A 21,899-nucleotide genomic window follows, 5' to 3' on the forward strand; every position below is an offset into this window, starting at 1 on the left:
TATTGAACTTTTGTCATGTGTCTGTTATTATATTTAATTTTTTCCATCTTCTTTAATCTTATTTTGCTTTTCCATGCTGATTCAGTTCATCATTCCCCTGCATATTCTTTTCCTGCTGCTATTCAGAGAAACCAGGCCCAGCGCCCTGAAAGTTTCCTTTTCAGAGGAGCTGTCAGGGCAGAAACAAATAAAGGTAGGTGGCAGTGCTAAAAGGGGCATTGGGGGGAGTTGGGGGATGGTGGTTATACAATGACATTATACATTACATGCTTTTAAACTTCTACCCTGGGAATTCCCTGGCAGGCCAGTGGTTAGGACCCTGCGCGGTCACTGCCAGGGCCCTGGTTCAACCCTGAGTCAGGGAACTAAGATCCCGCAAGCCGCGCGGTGAGGCCAGACAAACAAACAAATAAATAAATAAACTTCTACCCTGAGATGTCACCAAGGCAAAAGTTTTAAACTCTGCATTTGTCTGTGATCTCACTGATATTAAAGGAAGAGAATCTTAATCTTGTTTGAAATCATTTTGGTCAGAAAGTTTCTCAGTACCACCTAAAAGCAGGTTATAGTGTTTGAACAAAAAAGTTACTCTTTCAGGGCTTCAGGGAATGTCCCTTCTCTCTGTAGTGTGCTCTTTTTCAGATTTTTCTGTTGGTAAAAGCTGTTTTCTGTGTTGTTAAAGAAATGAATCAGTAATTTTAAAAAAACCAAACTATTTAGTCTCATGGTTTTTAGTTAATGTGGCAAATTTCTGCCTGACCCCCAAAGAAGTTACCTAGAAGTGGAAACAGACATTTCACTCCGAAAATAACTATTTTTAACATAACTGATAGATACACTCACAGTGAGATTTAAACTCAAACCAGAGATGCACTGCTGGTGGGATTGTTAATTAGCATGGAAAACTGTTTACATTATCTGCTAATGGTGAACCCTTGTATATCCTATAACTAGTAATTTTGCTTTCTGAAATATGTACACATCTGTACCAAAAGATATGTCCAAATTATTCATAGCAACATTATTCATAATAGCCCCAAACTGAATGTCCATCAACAATAGAATGGATAAATAATTGTGTATATTTGTACAATGGGATACTAAATAAGCAATGAAAATGAACACATTAATATACATAACAACATGGATAAATCTTATAATGTTGATCAAAAGAAGCCAAACATAAAAACATACACACATATAATACGGTTTTATATGTAGAAAGTTTAAAAATGGACAAAACTAATCTGTGGTGTTAGAAGCCAGGAGGTACATAGTTAGAACCTGTGGTACTAGAAATAACTGTTGGGTACTGATACTGATGGGTAGGGAACATGAGAGGGTCTCCTGGGTGTTGGTAATGTTGCATTTATTGACTTGCTTGTGTCTGCTTTGTGATGATAATTTATTCAGCTGTTTGCTTATGATTTGTCTAATTTTTTGCATGCAATATTTTTCAATAGAAACGTTTTTAAATGGATGTAATCAAACACACAAAGTAGTTGAGCCAAATGGGTAATGGACATTTGGTAGTTTTTCATACTATTCTCCCTATTATTGTGCATATTTTAAAATTTCCATAATAAAAACTTTTTTTAAAAGGTCACTCCAGAAGTAGAAAGTGCTGTACTTTCAAGGAAACTGTGATCAGGTGGATCTGAGTATTTTTGCAGCACTGGCAGTCACTTTCTATCTTACGTACCAATATTTTTTAGGTCATGCGTCACCCCTTCTTTCATCTTCTGCACCTACCACTGATTTTAAAGATCCGGTAACAAGACAGAATTCAAGACAGAGAGAAGAAGAGCTGGAATTAATAGATCAACTACGGAAAGTATGTACATTGCCTTTGAATTACATTTTTCAGTGATACTGGTGTAGCCCATAATCCTGGCATCACTTGTTCATTTGACTTATAATTTTTAATAGAATCAACAAGTGTCCATTGTGTGCTGTGATGCCCGTTGTGTGATGAATTTTTTCACTTGTTTACTAGGAAAATGAGATGGGTTATTCCATAAAGCTCAACCCCTGACCCTACTCATTTAAAATTTTTTTCTGCCTCATGATTTAAAGAAATCTTGTTAGAGTAATAATAATTCATATGTATGTACACATATACATATATTGATACATACCACACTTACATCATACGTAGTGTTTATTTTAAAATTGGATCTAGTTGTTTTTTTTTTTAGTCAGAAAATTGTAAATGAATTCTGTTGTGGAACTTTGCAGCACTGTCGCCTGGCTGCCATACATATGTATATATATATATGATCTCCTTAAGTTATTGACTTAGGATAGAAAGATAAAATAGAGATTGTGGTACTTAAGTTATTTGCTTTTTAACTTGATTTCTAATTAAAAATATTCCATTGTGACTCCATTATGTCCTGTGTGTCAGCCACTCTTGAATTAATATATTTCACATTTTCCTGTTCTTTTAGCATATTGAGTACCGGTTAAAAGTATCTCTGCCTTGTGATCTTGGAGCAGCTCTAACCGATGGTGTTGTTCTTTGCCATTTGGCCAATCATGTGCGGCCTCGATCTGTCCCAAGCATTCACGTTCCCTCACCAGCTGTAGTAAGTTTATAATGCTTAAAAAAAAGTTGGCTCTTCATCAGACATTTGTTAAGTACAGAGGCAGGCACTGTGCAGAATGCTAAGGGTACAAATATGAATAGAGTCCAGCCCCTGCCTTCCGGGTCTCACTTATACTAGAGAAAAAGTAGGCATGTAAACAATAACTTACAGCTGTGTGTGATGTTATAAAAGAGGTATGTAAGAAGTGTGCTATGGGAATACGAAAAAGGGGCCACTTCAACTGTGCCTGGAAAGTTCAGGAAAGCCTTCCCAGAGGAGGTAAAATTTGAACTAATTCTTGATGTATGAGTAGGAATTTGCCAGCAGTACAGACAGGGAGAACAGCATTCTGGGCATAGTATTTCTAGACTAAAAAGCTAAGGAAGATCATGGCATATTCAAGGATTTCTTAAGTTGTTCAGAATAGATCATTCACAAGGTGTTGGTGTAAATGGCAAAGGATGTAGCTAGAGAGGTAAGCTAAGGGCCATGTGACAAGGGCCTCATGTCCCATGTCAGGGAGATAGAAGTTTATCTTAGTGTAGACAATCAGGAAACACAGAAAGAATTTGAGAGGAATAATGTGATTATAATTGCAGTTTAGAATGATGAATATTTCAGTGGTAGAAGTGACATGATTGAGGGACCAACCTCAGGTGGAAAATGAGGCAGAATATGCATTCAAGATGACTGGCAGGTTTTTTTAGACTGCTGGTTAGATATGGACATCAGTATCAGGATGGCAACCCACAAGAGAAAGAGCAAGTTTTAGATTGACACAACTCTCCTTTTTCTTCCTTCAAAATTTTTTAATATTTTTTCCATTCTTTTTTATTCATTTATTTGGCTGCATCAGGTCTTCGTTGCAGCACGCAAGATCTTTATTGCAGCAGGCAGCTCTTTCATCGTGGCAGGGGTTCTCTTCATTGCAGGCTTCTTTCTAGTTGTGGCGTGTGGGCTCAGTAGTTGCGGCACACACCTTCAAGTTTTTATTAAGATTTCAAACCTTCAGAAAAACTGAAAGAATAACACAAAGAATACCCTTAAAGCCTCCACCTAGAGCTGACATTCGTTGCATCTTGCCATCTTGCTTTGTCTATATTTATGCGTGTTCATGTGTGTGTGTATTTTAATTGCACCATTTAAAAGTTGGAGATATTATAACACCTTACCCCCTAAATATTTCTGAGAATTTTCCTAGGCCACCTTGCTCTTACCCGTAGCCTGAAGCCAGGGAGGAACAATGTGGTGGCTGAGCCCTGTTCCTCAAGGTGGGAGTGTGATGTGATTCATTCACAGGGCTCCCTATGGGATCGGGCTGAAACTGAGAAGGGACAGCTCTGAGCCCTTAGCAGCCAGCAGGGAGTCGGGGTAGGAAATGAGGATGGATGCACAGGCTAAGTAAAGAGACATTGGGTGAGGCGCCAATAGCATCCACAAGTTATATTCAGATTTCCCCAGTTGTTCCAAGAATATCTTTCATGGCTGCTCTGCTCCTCTCCCCTCGCTCGTATGCACACACAACAGGATGTAATCAAGGTTTCCACATTGCATTTGATTATTATCTGATGTTCTGACAGCTCTTTTGATGAGTCTGAATGGATATTGTGCATCTGTAACATGCTTAGCAGTGTCTAACCTTTTCAAAGGTTTTGCCCTCATCTTATTTTCTGGTCATTTGTTGTTATTTAGCACATACTTCCTATGCAAATCCTTCACTCAAATTGCAGTTGTATCTAGACCTATAGATTGCCACTCTGGACATTCATCTTGCTGCCTCCCCAGATGCAAATCATTTAAGCCTCCCAAGGACCTTTGATTCTAATTATAAAAGCTGCTTTGTTACCAAGGTCCCAAGAGGCTGATATGGCCCTTTCCCCTCTAGCATATCCAAAAACAGAGTCATGCATTTGCTTCTAAAGAAAATAGGTAGCCATTTTTTATTTAGTGACCTCAGAAAGCAGGCATTCAGCTTTGTGTAGAAAAGGCAGAGAGGAACAGTAGCACTACCAAATCAACTGTGCCCCCAAAGACTTGAAAGACTTTGTTTTGCTCCTAAAGGTGGTGATTAAGAGAACAGGAATTGACATGCTATTTGGCAATGCCAGAAGGGGAAGGGCTTATTCATACTTTGCATTCTTCCCAGTTTCTGTCAACTGAATTAAGAAAAATAAATTTTTTTAGTAATAAAAAAGACAAATCTATCATTCTTCATTTTCAGGGGAAATACTTAGGAAGTAGCAAGGAGCTCATGTAGAAAGTGGAATATGAGACCAAGGGTGACTGAGGTTCTTTATCTTCATCAACCAAACATAGTGCCTTTCATTTAAGAATGTAAAATATTTACATACAGGAAAAATAGAACTATTTTATCAATGTTAAACCACTTAGAGACATAAAACACATGGACCTTCTTGTCAAAGAAACATGATATAACATGAAATTAGAGCATTTAAAACTTGCTAATGAAATCAACAACAACATTTAGTCATATTTATTGAGCAGCTAGTCAGTGGTGGGCATTCTGAATAGGATGAAAGGTACAGAGATGAGTTACAAGTGGTCCATTCTCTCAAGAACATGAATTCCTCTTAAAAAGTAAAATAAATAAAAGAGGTCTTTCCTGAAATAGTATCCTCGACACTTAAAAGCAAGTAGGCCTGGGGCTTCCCTGGTGGTGCAGTGGTTGAGAGTCTGCCTGATGATGCAGGGGACACGGGTTCGTGCCCCGGTCCGGGAAGATCCCACATGCCGCGGAGTGGCTGGGCCCGTGAGCCCTGGCCGCTGAGCCTGCGCATCCAGAGCCTGTGCTCCACAACGGGAGAGGCCACAACAGTGAGAGGCCCGTGTACCGCAAAAAAAAAAAAGCAAGTAGGCCTACTAAATAAAATTGTTTAAGAGGATATCTTTTGGGTTAATAAATGACCTATAAAGTTGAGAAACACCTCAGTATGTAAAAATTCCCAAGTTATAACATTTGGGGGTGGAAAAATGGACTTTGAGTCAACCAGATGAAAACCATCCACTATTTTAATTAAAAGCAAAAAAAAAAAAAACCCTCGCTTTTAAATTATGATACTGATTATTATGAATAAGTCAATATTGCTTTAATGGGGATACTGTTACAGTACTAGATTTCAGTATAAATATTTATTATCTATTTTTCCTTCATACTGAATTGCTCTCCCTCATATTAGACTATTTCTCCCCTTATTTTGTTCTTCTGACCATACAGAGAGCTTTGTAACTTACTTTCTTAGAGATTTTTCCTGATGAGAATATAAAATTAAAGCCAAATACAAATGAAAAACCGTAGCACTTTCTTTGTGGCTACATTAACACATAGTGATTTATTGTAATTCTTTGAAAACCTGCTAATTAGATCTGAGTGTAACTTAAAAAACACTTTCATGATGTACTGTATGAACCAGGCTTTTTCCCCCCCCAGTTCAAGAAATGGTCCCTCATTGTAAGGGGAGGTCATAAGTCCAGGTATTTCGAAAGAAACTCAGAAGGGCACTTGTGCTTGTAACCATTAGGTTATAATTCATCTTTCTTTGTTATTGGGGGAGGATCTATGATGTATGATAAACTGCTGTTTGGTTGTTCAATAGGCATAGGTTTTAAGTAGTACAGTTCACATTGTTAGAAGTGCACTATTGAATCATATAAAAAAATCATTACAAATATTGTGATGTGACAACTCATTGAAAGAACCATATCACCAAGGAAGATGACCTGAAAAAATGCTGAATCATTTCAATTTTCAAATAGCAAAATCATTTATTTCTTGTTCCTTTCAGTCTAGTTCCTTTCCTCTTGCTGAAATTATTTACTTTCTTCCCCAAAAACCCACATAAGATTTCTTATTCAGATCGGGCTGTACATTACAGAAATGAAACAGGCTCTACATGGCTATCCAAAACCATGTTTTATGTCATCCGAAGTTCTGGAAAAGCTTTTGGGGATAGCAGGTTCCTCTGATATTTGACTTAAGGCAAAATCATGAGTCCTTCTACACTCCAGAGGGATAGGGAGTCTACACCCCTGGGTCCTTTTAACTAGCCATTCCATTGGACACATACAGAGCGGGGATGTGTAGCCTGGGATTCATGCACTCCTAGGGCTTCCAGCACTCGTTGAACTCCCTAAGATTGTATGCATGTGTATTCTTCCAAAGAGTAGATTCACAGCTTTCATCAGACTGGAAGAAGGAGTTGTATCCCAATTATGAAACACTGACATACATCCCTGGGATTTAGACAAATGCTAAGAGAAGGAATAACTGGAGACAGATGATGGTTCCCCACTCCATTTCCCCTTCATCAGTCAGAAATCTGCTCTTTGTAGGGGAAATCTCAAAGGAATCTTTTTATTCTACTCCTTAACCCCTGACCCACACACATTTAGGGTGCTAGTACTCCTCATAGAGATAATGCTGAGTTGGACACCAGGATCACTATTCTGAGCTTTCTTTTCTTTTTGTCTGAGATGGTGGTGACTCTTGGACCAGTTTCTTACTTAGCAACACGAACTCTATCTTTTTATCCTTTCTTTTGCACAGAAGGAAACTTGTTTTTCTGCCTATGCAGTAAGACCTATTTCACTCTGTCCTTCTAACATCTAAGGGAGATGTTTCAGAAATGTAGGGGTCCTTCTTTTATAGAACAAAATGCCCAGGTCCCCTTCTTTTGTTAGAGTCTCACATTCATGATCCACCTGTGCACACGATGCCCCTAGCCTTCTCTCCCAAACTCAGATCAAGATCCTGGTCTGCTTAGCTAAGGTCCCTTCAGAATAAGGGAAGCTAGTTGCATTGATTCTGCTTCCATTTCTGCTGGTATATGGAGAGGGAGTTTCTAGCTAATGAAAAATTCTTCTAAGTGAAAAGCAGTTGTCCTGTGTTTTCTTTGCCCAGTTTCTCTTAAAGTTAAGCCCATGTCCCAATAGCCTTCACCACAGTGACTTTCCTATTACGCCTCAATTCACCTTACCTCCCTCTTAACTAGCAAGGAGTTAAAACCACAGCATCAATCCTACCGTGAACACCCGCTCTTTCACATGTAAAAAGTCTAAGAGAAGGAGCCCAGCTCCAGCGTGAATTAGCAAGTGTGAACCCCTATGATTGTTCTTCTCCTTCTGTTAAGAAGATTCTGATTCTATTTATGTTTCACATTTGGGTTTTTTTTTGTTTTTTTTTTTACTTTTTTACCTCAGTTATAGAAGAACTTGGCATAGGCCAAGAAGGGGTGTTCTCCATGGAAACCTGTTATCTTCTTTCTGGACTTAATTTTGAAAGCTTTTCACTTTCAAATTTTAAAATTATTATTACTCTCCTTCCATCTCAGTTGTCACCTTTTATAAAACTTTTATGATAAAGCCAATCCTAGTGTCTGCTAGGTTTCTCAGGCCAAGATTATAGTACGTTCAACCATTACTATGTAGTTATCTTGTTTCCCGTCTTCTTGGCAACAGTATGATATTCCGTCTTTGAAGAAAACCCAGATATTCACAAGTGAAACCGTTTTTTTTCTAGAGATGGTACAGGCTTTCATCTGCTTTGTAAAAACCATAGGTCAGATTTCCTGCAAATGTTTGGCTTCCATGCCTGATACTTAAACCAACAGATGAATTTGAACAATTGAGTTTGTTAATCACTTTGGGAAATGAGATTCAGATTTCTTTCTTACATGATAACCCACTTGGCAAAAAATTTTATCACTTTAGGTCGTGTGATACAACTATGTTCTAGTCATCAGAGATCTTTTCAGAAAAGCAAGCTTACTAGTTAGTGACTAGGGAAATTTCCTATGGGAAATTTTCACCCTTTGGAAAATGGTTCTTTAATCCAATCTTTTAAAATTCAGATGTTTAAAAAATTTTAAATATAACCATTGAGTAGAGACATGATGCATCTGCAACATATTTATGAGCAAAGGCCATTGTTTTTTTAATTATTATTACTGTTTTCTTTAAAAAGACTGAAAGGAAATGAACCAAAGTGTTAATACCTATGATTGTATTTGAATGACTGAGCTGTGGGTAATTAATTTTCTTGTTATTCCTCCAAATTTTCTTTGGTGTATATTGCTTTAAAGTGGAAAAAAATTAAATCATCTTCCTAAAATTTCTCTATTTAGCACTTGCCTTACAAAAATCAAAGCCCAATGTCTAAAGTAGGGGGTGGCAAACTATGGGCCACAGGCCAGTACCTATTTTTGTAAATAAAGTTTTATTAGAACACAGTCACTCTTATTTGTTTATATATTGTCTGTGGTTGCTTTCAAGCTCTTAGCAGGTTTGAGTACTTGCAACAGATCATATGGCCGTGAGGCCTAACATCTTTATTATCTGATTCTTTAAGAAAAAGTTTTGCTGACCCTCTGGTCTAGAACATTCAGTTTATGAAGCAGTTGGCAAGAGTGTTTTTAGTTAGCAAATTTTTTTAAACTTTGCTAATAACACCATGTTTTCTCTCCTTTGCAGCCTAAATTAACAATGGCAAAATGCAGACGAAATGTGGAGAATTTCCTCGAAGCCTGCAGAAAAATTGGTGTACCTCAGGTAATAAATTTATCATATTTTATGTTGCTAAATAAATGTGGGTATTATTTTCTTAAAATCTTTTAGAAATGCAGGTATCTAAAATCTTACAGGGTAGTTCTGAGCTAAGTTGATAATTACTAACATGATTTTGTGTTACTAGAGTCAGTCATTATATTTTGAGCAGTTTCCCTTAATTATTTCCAAGGACCAAGCAAAGAAATCATATACACATGAATTTCAATATGTTGTAGTAAGTAATTAATGCTAAGTAATCAGAAATAGTTATTCTGATATTTTCCTAAATATCCCCACTTGCTGATTGACTTGTGTACAACTTCATACACAGTAGAGTCTGTGCTTCAGAACAAGTGCATCTCAGACTAAGAATGCTTCAGTTGGCTTCAGTTTTTTAACACTTGCTTTAATACTTTTAAAAAATGTTTATTTTGAAATAATTTTAGGCTTTGAGAAATGTTGCAAAAATATCATAGAGAGATACTGTATACACTTCACCTAGGTTCCTGGACTGTTAACATCTAACATAAATGTAAACATAGTATGTCATCCAAACTAATAAACACATAGACAGTGCTGTTGACTAAATTGCAGACTTTATTCAGACTTTACCAGTTTTCCACTAAGCTCTTTGGAACTGAACACACAAGAGGCCATTTCTAGTCACTTGTCCCGCTCTTGAGATTTTTTGCCTCCAGATTCCTCAGTTAGAGCTTTATTGCCCTTTAATAGTACAAATAGTTAAACTTTTACCCTTTAAAAAACAATTATGTTAAGTGTGGCACTCTTAAAAAATATTATATATAGTGACATATATAGATAAATGTAAAGAGATAAAAACTGGTGCCATTTGATACTTTTTTCATTAACTACAACCATTACAGTTCTTGTCACCATATTTTGTCCAGCGTTCAAGGAGAAAAACATGATACTTTTCTATCACCTTCTTAATTAGCTGTCAGAAACCCGGTACTGGCCCCTGGACTCAACAAGTCCACTATTTCTCTCAAAGTTAAGCCCTTGTCCCAAGGGCTTTTCCTGACAATGAGTCATTTTACCCAGTTCACCATTCCTCTCTTTAGCTAACATGAGTTGAGAAGGTCAAAGCATCATTTGTCCAATGAACACCTTTCCCTTTCAGCTCTTTCACAAAGTGGAAGGGAGCCCAGCTCCACAGAGCAGCTGCACTAGCCAGTGTTAATTCCCATGAGTGTTTTTTCTCCTTTTATTAAGTAGATTGTGATTCTACTACTTATTTTTTACTTTTTTCTTTTGCATTTTTTTAAGCTGAGTTATAAAATAACTGAAATTTACATTTAGTGGTAGTTAGCAAGGATCTTTTTTGTTCCTGTGGACAAATTCAAAGCAAATGTATTGCCTTTATATCATATTGTTTTCTGAAGGCTCATCATCTCTTTTAGAACTAACCATTTTTAAACATATTGAGAGCATTAATAAGGTTTCTAGATAAATAGCATACATTTCTCATATTAAACAGGCAGGTTCTAATATTCACATGTACACTCTAACATTCAGTGTTTCCCTTATGCCTACTTGAGATGATCCTACCTGACCATCACAAGCATGCCCAGTACCTGCCCCAGTTCCATAACAGTGTCTTTGAACAAGAGAATGTGGCATGGGTTGGTGCAGGTAATGGGACCAGAGGAAAAATATGAGTGATTAAAAAGAGGCACCACATACCTAGAGAGAAGAGTGCTGAAAACGGCCCCACACGGCAAGACGTGCTGGCACACTTAGCCTATGTCAAACCTGTAAAGGACTTCTTACAGTCATTGTACATGTACTCTGGGCTTTACAGAACTGTCATCTGTCTCAGATTTAAAGTCTATACACTGAAATTCTTTTAGAATATAACCGCCATCAGTCAACAAAATCAAAAACAGTGCGCCTTTTAAAGCATGCATTTTATTCCACCATTTGCCAAGCAATGGTTAACAGTATTTATTTGAAGGCAGGAGATAGAAAAAATACAATTTTAAAAGACTAGGTACTAAAAAAAAAAAGACTGGGTATTTTTCCAGGGTGGCTTTAGACTGGAGTTCTTGACACATCCTCCTTCCCCTCCCTTTCCCCCTACCAGAAAGAGTAAATGGACATTCCACGTGGGCCACCTCTTCCTTCTCCACTCCTGCCTTCCACCCAAGTCTCACCACCACCATCACTAACACTTTTAGATGCGTTCCTGTTATGCTGCTACTTCTGCTAAAACAGTTGATCATTTGCCTAAAACAAAATGAAGGAAAATGAATAAATACAAACTCGTAGGTTTAAACTAGCATTCTCAGGTCCCTCTGCCGTGGAAGGGAAGAAGAAACCTATACCTCTTCTTCCTTTGTTCTCCCCTACTTCTGGGCATTATGACCTTTACCTAAACATGACCACCTGCTATGTTTCACTTGTAAATAAAATCAGGGATGTAATAATGATCACTTTTGAAAACAGATAACATAAAACTTAATATTGAAAAATTTGTCAGATCTTCTGTCCAGAAAACATATATAAAGGTGAATGATTTCCCTTCTCAGTATAACTTTTTAAATGTTTACAAGTTAAATTATGAATGAAACACTGAAGAATAAAGTGATTGTTAAAAACCTCCAATAAGGTTGGGCATATGGATAGTCTCTTTATTATTATGCTTTTATTAAATATATGTTACAGTCAAAAAACTATAGTTGGTGATAAAAACTTCTGAATCCAATATCTTATGTTCTGGAGTTATTATATGTTACGTGTGAAAGAATATTTTCCTGTTATCAAGTCCAGTAATGCTTTTATTTAATTTCTTAATCTGTGAACTGGAGGGTTTGGATGATTTCTAAGGCCCATTACAACTTTAGATTTATTTTGTACAATTAGTAAACAAGACTTAGTTAAGATGGACTTGATTTTTAGAGGAACACCAAGTCATTCAGTACACCTGACTTCCAGGTAATAAATTTCCCCTGATTATTATGCTTTCTTCATTCTTTGAACCTCCTTGACTCACCTGGCTTTCTCCAAAAAATTCCCTCTCCTCAGCCCACCCCCAGGTTTTGTCCTTGCTTTCTGGCCTATTTTTTGTTAATAGGGAAGAATGAGTCGAGAAAGGTTGCCTCACCCACTCAACCACTCTCAGGCCTCACATAACCCTAAGTCAGCATCCACCTCTGTTCATTTTATCCTGAATGTTCATACTAATCACCAACAATTTTATTCTGCTATTTAGTAGTAAAATCAAGCTGAGAACATAGAGGATTCTTTGTGGTTTTGTTTTTCAGCATTTTGATTCATCATAATAAAAAATGTTATGGGATATGTTTCTTTGAATATGACTGAGATGATCATATTGAATTCTATACTCAAATCTGTGTTTCTGATCCACTGACTTTATTTTTCTGTTTTCCTTTCCTGCTCACACTTTGGACAGGACAATCTTTGTTCCCCTTCTGACATCCTTCAGCTAAACCTCAGCGTAAAAAGAACTGTTGAAACACTACTTTCTCTTGGGGCACATTCAGAAGAATCCAGTTTTGTCTCTCTATCTATCCAGCTTTTGGGTTTTGTGGCATTTTATTGTACTCTAATGTTAACTCTCTGTATGCTTTATTACTGGATCTTCCCCCTCTAGCCGAAAGTGCATTCCAGTGATTTTTCCACCTCATTCCTGTGCTTGGTAAAGGAGGTTTGTTTCTCATTCAAAAGTATTTACATATGTGCTTTTTTTTTAATTGGTTAGCCATCAAAGAGCTAACCAATAAAGTAGATAACTTCTTTCCTCGTGTGTCCAGATGAGCAGCTCATCACATTAGGAAGCATTTATGATTGCTAACAAAGAGCAGAAAGACCAGTATATTTTCTTCTGCTCATTTGTCCATTCTCCTGGCCTATATGTGGCCTTGTTTCTCTTATCATAAATGCTGAGCAGGGTCTACTAATACAATCCTGAGCCTGTTGTTAGAATATGACTTAGGACTTTATTTCCAAATGGCATAATAAAATTTCCATCTGGCCTTCTTTCCATGCCTCAATACAACTTAAGTGTTGAAATTGTGAGAAGTATTAAAATTATGAGTTGCTGAACTTTTCAACAGCTGTTCATGAGGAAACAGTTGCACCCCTTCTGTTCTGGGGAGCACCTGGTCACTTAGATCTCTGCATTGAGCTGTGCCCTGAAATCCTGAAATCTGTCTTTATTGGTAGGCACAAGTCCACCTAATAAGCATCTGCTCTCTGGACATCTGGAAGGCACTGGCCATTTAATCTTAATAATTTTAATTTGATCAGAATGTTCAGTCCAAAGATAATGTAGGTTCCCTAGATTGCTATTCTGAGCCCATTGTGTACATTGGAAACAGTACACAGCAAATTATCTGGAGCTGACCTTTCAGGGGTAGGCACCTGTCTGCACATTTATTATGTTTGTTATCTTTAACTTCACTTCTAGAATCCTATTTAGAATTTAAAATTGGAATTTATATAATTTCCAATATATTTGAACCATCTTAATAGGTGAACTTATATTTGATAGGCTGTTGAGGAGATTTTATCTGAACAGTAGCAGATAAAGAATTAGGCAGCAATCTCTGTTCTGTACCCAAGGTGATGAATGCCTCTTTCAGAATGCTTAGTATATTAGCTGCTAGCCTTAATGCTTGAAAGTACTTTATAATTGCATTCAGATTCTGGTTCTCATAAATAGTGTTTCTGAACATTCAGGAATCTCTGAACTCTGTTAAGAAAATTGGACAACTGAACTCATGTATGAAGGAAGATTGTGAGGAACCATATCATGTTGTAGAAGTCAATCTGAGGATCTGATTGCTTTGGTTTTCTTTCATATTAAATGGGAAAATTATTTAACACATTAAAAACCTTTTATTTTTAATGCTGAAACATTGAACACTGTGTTGAAAACAGCAGTAGTGCCTTTTGGAGTTGGGGGGAGGTTTTTTTTTGTTTTTAAGATGTCTCTGAGTCAGAGATCATTCAGTTTTGTGAAGTTCTGTCCCTTTAAAAAAACACATGGTGTTTTGTGTGGTTTTGGGGGAGTAATGGTGCATTCTCTTCAGAACAGAGTTTGCTCTAAGCCAGCTAGAAAGTAAATGTGCATCTGGAAAGCATAAGCCACTGAGGGAATGTGTAAGCCACGGGCTTACGGGTCGCAGGGCACCCCTGGAAACGGAGATCAAGGAATCGGCCTCAGAGGAAATATGTCTCCCTCCAGAGTAAAACACCCTGCAGGTTCATTTTAAGTATAGTTAATCTGTACTTCAGTTGTACTCAGAAGATTTATACAAAGTTGCTAGTTTCTTAAGATCAAAAGATTCCATTTACCTTGTTTTATCAAGGTAAGTATTAAAAAGAAAGTGATTAAGAAGCACAAGTACCAGTAACGGTTCATAAAACATACTTGTTATATTTTTTATTGCAACTGGTTTTGTAAAACTTCCTAATAATATAATTAAGTGCCAATGAAAAGCTGAGAAAAATCCAGTTATCTTCTTTAATAAGTATGTATAGTCTTTTTCAGTAGAACCAGAATTCCACTTTCATTCAAGAGTAACCTCTTCTTTCTTTCATCTAATCAATGATAGATGTTATTCTTATGATATGCCTTTTTGTCTTAAAAGAAAGGATTATCCAAACACATTAATGAGGTAATAAACAAGATAGAAGTAATTTAACTTGCTTAAGCAAACATGTAAATGCTTTTCAAATATGTGTTAATTAATGTGTTCCTGACTAAGCTCACATCATAGTTCTCCAGCATAATTTAATCCATTAAATACCTTAAATACCAGGATATAAAATACTTTTTCAAATATGATTTCTTTATTTAAGTTCTGTAATTCAAGTTTTTAAGTAATTCAAACTGGGCCTTCCGTGAATTATCCAGTGTAGGGGACATTTTCTCAAATACTTCTAAATCTCAAGGATATACTTCAGTTTCTTCCCATGATCCCTGCCTGGTCTGAGAACCCTGATTTTCATAGTCAGGACTATAACGTAGAGAGCATTCCTCTCTCATGCAGTCTGAGTTATGGCATGAAACTATCTTGCATTCCTATGGTTTGTAATTTCCAAAGCACTTTCTCCTACAATGTTATATCTTTAGGCTTCAGCCATCCGGTAACTTGGAACTGTTTTTCTATTTTCACCTGCCTCATTTTACTGATCTGCGTTGCTCTTTTATTTATCAGGGGTGAAGGATGCTGCTCTTACTCCATAGTAGTATGTTTATCTTCTGTTGTATGTAAAAGTATATGTAACTTGTCCATTTTCTCATATTCAAAATGATCTGGATGTACTTTTAGATGTATTAATAAAAAAAAAAGTGACGAGTGTCAGGTACCATCTCTGTGTAACTCATATTAACAGAGGTCAGATTCTCAGGTACTGACTTCTCTTATCTCAGTTCATTATTATGAGGGAGAGAAGAGATGCTTGTTTTTTCTTTTCAGTTCTGTGATGTTCATCCTCTTTTCTCTTCTGTTTGTTTTTATGTTACATTGTCCCATTTCAGGAGCAATTATGTTTGCCTCTCCACATTTTAGAAGAGAAAGGTTTGAGCCAGGTTGCGCTGACGGTCCAGGCTCTCCTGGAACTTGCCCCGCCCAAGCAGCAGCAGCACCAGTTATCTGCTGTGTAAGGACTCCCAGCACCGTGGGCGTTGGCCTGGCCAAAACGAAACAGGACAGCGTGACTGCTGCTGTGAGCCGTCTGCTTAACAAAGTGCTTATGTGTTCTTGAAAGGGACTGTTTCCATGATTCCTAACAGGAATATTTTGCTTCATTTCTCCATTTTAGGGGAGGTTATATCCATTTGCATTGAATTGTTTATGAAGACATGGTTGGTTTTCACAAATAAAAATTAATTCTGTCATTATTGAGAACCCAACACTGAAGCCTAACCTGGCTGTGCTTGTCTAGAGAGTAGGCTCTTTCACATACTGAAGACTATCTTCTCAGAAGGATATTTGTCTCTCTTGAAGGCACCGCCATGCTGTTATCTTTCCCTGTTTCCAAGCCCTCTGGAATCCACTAGTTTCTAAACGTGGTTGTTCATTAGAAGCTCCTGGAGAATTTGTTAAAGTACAGATTCTCACTCGGTTGGTCTAGAGTGAGGCCTGGGTATCTGCATTTCTACAAACATTCCAGGTGTTTCATATAGTGGAGACCATTGTTCCAAGCTAGATATTTGTATAATTTGGGGGGAGTAATGACTTCACCATGTTTTTCAGCTCTATTATGACTACTTGGACTGTTGTGTCCAAGGTAAAATAAAAATAATGTAGAAGGTCTAGATTTTGCATAGTAAAACAATGAAACAGATACTGTTGCATTTAAGGCCAGTGTCCTAGACCTCCCCCCAGCTCCAGTCCACCACCACTTAGAGGATGGTTCTATGTATCATCCCACTGTTATCTAAATATTATAATCAAGCACTCTACACACAGGGTCCAGATCTTTAGGCTGGTAGCTTGTGACACTCTGCGTCCTGTGTGTTGACTTCACTGAGCTCACCCCTTCTCCCCTGCAAGCTGCTCCCGGGATACCTGCACCTGTGAACACCTTCCAGTCACAGCAGATGCACTTCCAGCTCCCCAAATAACTGAACATTATGAAAATAAAGGAAGAGCCAAGCTTCTTACATTTCTTTCAGCTAACTGCCAATTTCTGTAGCTGAGTTAAAGCACTTGTGGCATTTTAAAAACAGCTTGCTGTCTTTTCATCTAGCCATCTAGCTCCCCCACCAGTGCCTTACTTACTCAATTATGGGTGCAGTAAAAGGGCCCAAGGGCTCAGACAGCACAAAACCAGGAGCCCTAATTCAAGTCTAAGCCACTTGGGTCTTTCTTCCCCTATATTTTGAGACCTTTTTAGTTGTCAGTGATATCTTCTGGTATTCACTGCCTTTGTAAACCAAGTAAAGAGAGTAAGTGAAGATACTAGTTATCTAGGTTTTTTCCTGTTGTTAACTGTTCTAGGGTTTCTTTACCAGTACATACATTTAAGAATAATGTTCTCTTGTTTTATCATGTAGCAGCATCTAAAAGTAACTCTGGATAAAATCATGTTGAGTATCTGGCCAAAATAATGTTTTCTCCTTGTTGTCACAGGTTTAAACTTATATAACACAAAACATCTGAGCTCAAAGCCCAATCCTTCAGGGTCCTTATGAAACAAAAGTAAAATGTGTTTAAACTGCTTAGAGCCAGACCCCATTATATTTACAGTTCCAAACAGACCCACCAGTCATAGGACTTGTTTAGAATTTAGCTGTGTATATTTTTAAACTCTAGGTATTTTTACTTCTAGTCAACATTAAACCTCAGTACAATCTCCAAATTATAGACAGCCATTTGAAATGAAACTCAGCAAAGGACAGGACTGTTTGTCACATAGTTGCAAGGAATAATCCCAGTCAGCATACATAATGCAACATTTGGAACATTTGTGACTAATTTTCCTGTAGGAATAATTGGAATTTTCAACGTATTTCAAATTTTATACATAGCATGAAACTTTATTCATATATTTTTATCAGACTAATTCAAATTTATATTTGAATAGTTAGAAAATATTTGTTTACACTTTTGGTTGATAATGAAAGAAAAATATATTGAATGTCTTTTCTATGTCAAGATGCAAAACAAGTCATGATGTTTTTGTTGGAAAATTTTTGTACTCAGTGTTTTGTATATGCCTTTTTTTTTTTTAACTGGAAAGAAAATTTAATATTTAGCCTTGCTAGACTCTAACATAAGATAAAGATGATTTTGTTACAGTTCCACCTGACCATTTATGAACTTCCTACTGAAGCAGTGACCTTCCCAGCGCTGAAGAGTGAATGAAGAAAAGGCTAAGTGCCCGCCCACCAGGGCCCCTGCTAACGGTGGAGATTTTAAGTCAGCAGGTTTCTGGGCTTTCAATCTCATACTTGTTTAGCACTCCAAACCAATTTTCTCTGGAAACAACTCATGGGAGAAAGGGCCTTTGTATTTGGCTAGAATAGAATAGGACACTTAGTAGTAGTAGGTCACTTTCCTTAATAGCTTTTGAAAATACAGCCTCATAGCTAATCAAGGAGTCTGATTTCTCTACTTGATAAAAGTCCAGCAGTGACTAATGATGTATGACTACGCTGATGAGTATGATGAATTTTTTAAAACTAAGCGCTTAAATGGTTATAGGAATGAAGGAGAACATGGATATTCAGAAACGTTTTTATATACATATTGCAGTAAGGTGGTTTACAGCAGATTTCATTTTATTTCTGAAAATGTTGTAAACATGTAATTAGTAAAAGATTTTGTAAAACATTGTCCTATATTTGTATGTCTGTAAATATAATGCATAAGTTCTAAGAAGAAATATGTCAGTATCATGTAATTTTAAATTGCCTGTATGCCACTTTACACGTTGACATTAAAATAAAAGACAGCACTTCAATAGCATGAAATAAAGGCTGATTTGAAAATGTTCATACCTAAAGCATGGTTTCCTTGGCAAAAACAAAAGGGTAAATTCTTTGATGGAATATCAGTAGAAACTGGGTCCTCATAATGGTCCCTTGAGATCAAAATATACTTTTTTAAGGAAGTATACATATCAGTAGTGTCCTGTATTTGGAGTTAGATATAAGGCTTAATTTTGAAATATATGTGACCCATTTGAAAGACTTTTCTCAGAAATTACCAACTATGCTATAGGGAGAGCTTTAGCATTCCAAGACATTCTATCCTGATCAATCAAGGCAAGAATGACCCAATGGGCTCATTCTCTTTTAGCGGGAGAGAGAGAATGACAATCAGCTTTATGTGGCAGTCACAGATTAGGTATTTTCACATGCTTTACCTCTTTTAGTCTTAATACCCCATAAGGTGAGAGTTATTGAGTAAGCAAAGCAGGTATAGGCCCTACTGTCTCACATCTCAGCAATATCTCCAGACTCATCTCTCCACTGACCTGTGTCCCCTGTCTCTCCTATGTGTGGGCTGTATGTTCTGACATCTCACTTCTATCTTGTATTTATCATTTATATCCCTACCTACTTCCCAGAAAAGGAGCTGAAGCAGCTTATAATAAGATACATGTTCCATGTGACACCCCCCCCATAAAAACAGTAAAGTGATAATAAATTTAAAAGGCAGGCAGGAACCAACCTTTATTAAAACTTTATTGTGTATGTAATATTCTAGACACTTGATAAACATCATCTTGTAGTTCCTACTGAACACCACTTTTGCTCATAAGAGTGTCATTTATTACACTAGAAGGAATCAATAGCAGAATAACTGAGACAGAAGAATGGATAAGTGCCCTGGAAAACAGGATGGTGGAATTCACTGCCATGGAACAGAATAAAGAAAAAAGAATGAAAAGAAATGAAGACAGCCTAAGAGACCTCTGGGACAACATTAAACACACCAAAATTCACATTATAGAAGTCCCAGAAAGAAAAGAGAGAAGGGACCCAAGAAAACATTTGAAGACATTATAGTTGGAAACTTCCCTAACACGGGAAAGGAAATAGCCACCCAAGTCCAGGAAGTGCAGAGAGTCCCAGGCAGCATAAACCCAAGGAGAAACATGCTGGGACATACAGTAATCAAATTGACAAAAATTATTAAAAGCACCAAGGGGAAAACAACAAACAAGGGAAATCCCATAAGGTTAACAGGTGATGTCTCAGCAGAAACTACAAGGCAGAAGGGAGTGGCATGATAAAGTGATGAAAGGGAAGAACCTACAACCAAGATCACTCTACCTGGCAAGGATCTCATTCAGATTTGATGGAGAAAGCAAAAGCTTTACATACAAACAAAATCTAAGAGAATTCGGCACCACCAACCCAGCTCTACAACAAATGATAAAGGAACTTCTCTAAGTGGGAAACACAAGAGAAGAAAATGTCCTACCAAAAACAAACCCATAACAATGAAGAAAATGGTAATAGAAACATAAATATCAATAATTACCTTACACATGAATGGATTAAATGCTCCAACCAAAAGACACAGGCTCACTGAATGGATACAGAAACAAGACCCATATATATGCTGTCTACAAGAGACCCACTTCAGGCCAAGGGACACATACAGACTGAAAGCGAGGGGATGGAAAAAGATATTCCATGCAAATGGAAATCAAAAGAAAGCTGGAGTAGCAATACTCGTATCAGATAAAATAGACTTTAAAATAAAGAATGTTACAAGAGACAAGGAGGGACACTATATAATGATCAAGGGATCAATGTAAGAAGAAGATACAACAATTACAAATATATATGCACCCAACCTAGGAGCACCTCAATACATAAGGCAACTGCTAACAGCTATAAAAGAGGAAATCAACAGTAACACAATAATAGTGGGGGACATTAACACTTCACTTACACCAATGGACAGATCATCCACACAGAAAATTAATAAGGAAACACAAGCTGTAAATGACACAATAGACAAGAGAAATTTAATTGATATTTACAGGACATTCCATCCAAAAACAGCAGATTACACTTTCTTCTCAAGTGCACACGGAACATTCTCCAGGATAGATCACACCTTGTGTCACAAATCAAGCCTCGGTAAATTTAAGAAAACAAATCATATCAAGCATCTTTTCCGACCACAACGCTATGAGATTAGAAATCAATTACAGGGAAAAAACAATAAAAACACAAACACATGGAGGCTAAACAATACGTTACTAAATAACCAAGAGATCACTGAAGAAATCAGAGGAAATCAAAAAATACCTAGAGACAAATGACAACAAAAACACAATCCAAAACCTATGGGATGCAGCAAAAGCAGTTATAAGAGGTACGTTTATAGTAATACAATCCTACCTCAATAAACAAGAAAAATAATCTAACCTTACACCTAAAGGAACTAGAGAAAGAAGGACAAACAAAACCCAAAGTAAGTAGAAGGAAAGAAATCATAAACATCAGAGCAGAAACAAATGAAATAGAAACAAAACAATAGCAAAGATCAATGAAACTAAAAGCTGGTTCTTTGAGAAGATAAACAAAATTGATAAAGCTTTAGCCAGACTCATCAAGAAAAAGAGGGAGAGGACTCAATAAAAATTAGAAATGAAAAAGGAGAAGTTACAACGGACACCGCAGAAATACAAAGCATCATAAGAGACTACTACAAGCAACTCTATGCCAATAAAATAGACAACCTGGAAGAAATGGACAAATGCTTAGAATGGTATAACCTTCCAAGACTGAACCAGGAAGAAATAGAAAATATGAACAGACCAATCACAAGTAATGAAGTTTAAACTCTGATTAAAAATCCTCCAACAAACAGAAGTCCAGGACCAGATGGCTTCACAGGTGAATTCTATCAAAGATTTAGAAAAGAGCTAACACCCATCTTCCAAAAAATTGCAAAGGAAGGAACACTCCCAAACTCATTCTATGAAGCTACCATCACCCTGATACCAAAACCAGACAAAGCTACTACAAAAAGAGAAAATTATAGACCAATATCACTGAGGAGTATAGATGCAAAAATCCTCAATAAATACTAGCAAACAGAGTCCAGCAACACATTAAAAGGATCATACACCATGGCCAACTGGGATTTATCCCAGTGATGCAAGAATTCTTCAATATACACAAATCAATCAATGTGATACACCATATTAACATATTGAAGAATAAAAACCATATGATCATCTCAACAGATGCAGAAAAAGCTTTTGACAAAATTCAACACCCATTTA

The 21,899-nt window shown here is 37.0% G+C and overlaps 1 protein-coding gene across 5 annotated transcripts in view; it reads left to right on the plus strand.

Annotated features, from left to right (window-relative positions):
- Positions 1–18,610, plus strand: part of LRCH3 (leucine rich repeats and calponin homology domain containing 3) — a 116,081-nt gene extending 97,471 nt beyond the window's left edge. For 3 of the 5 annotated variants that reach the window (XM_082654305.1, XM_082654306.1, XM_082654308.1), the window contains 5 exons: positions 86–193; positions 1,716–1,834; positions 2,451–2,588; positions 9,075–9,152; positions 12,583–15,783. In XM_082654305.1, the coding sequence (XP_082510431.1) occupies positions 86–193; positions 1,716–1,834; positions 2,451–2,588; positions 9,075–9,152; positions 12,583–12,783 (644 nt within the window). In that variant the 3' untranslated portion in view covers positions 12,784–15,783. Of the gene's footprint in view, positions 1–85; positions 194–1,715; positions 1,835–2,450; positions 2,589–9,074; positions 9,153–12,582 lie in introns of all 5 variants that reach the window. The other 2 variants (XM_082654307.1, XM_082654309.1) reach the window with 2 other exon arrangements.
- Positions 18,611–21,899: the final 3,289 nt, after the last annotated feature.

This window comes from Grampus griseus (genome assembly GCF_964374135.1).
Source record: "Grampus griseus genome assembly, chromosome: 5".
Classification (NCBI taxonomy): domain Eukaryota; kingdom Metazoa; phylum Chordata; class Mammalia; order Artiodactyla; family Delphinidae; genus Grampus; species Grampus griseus.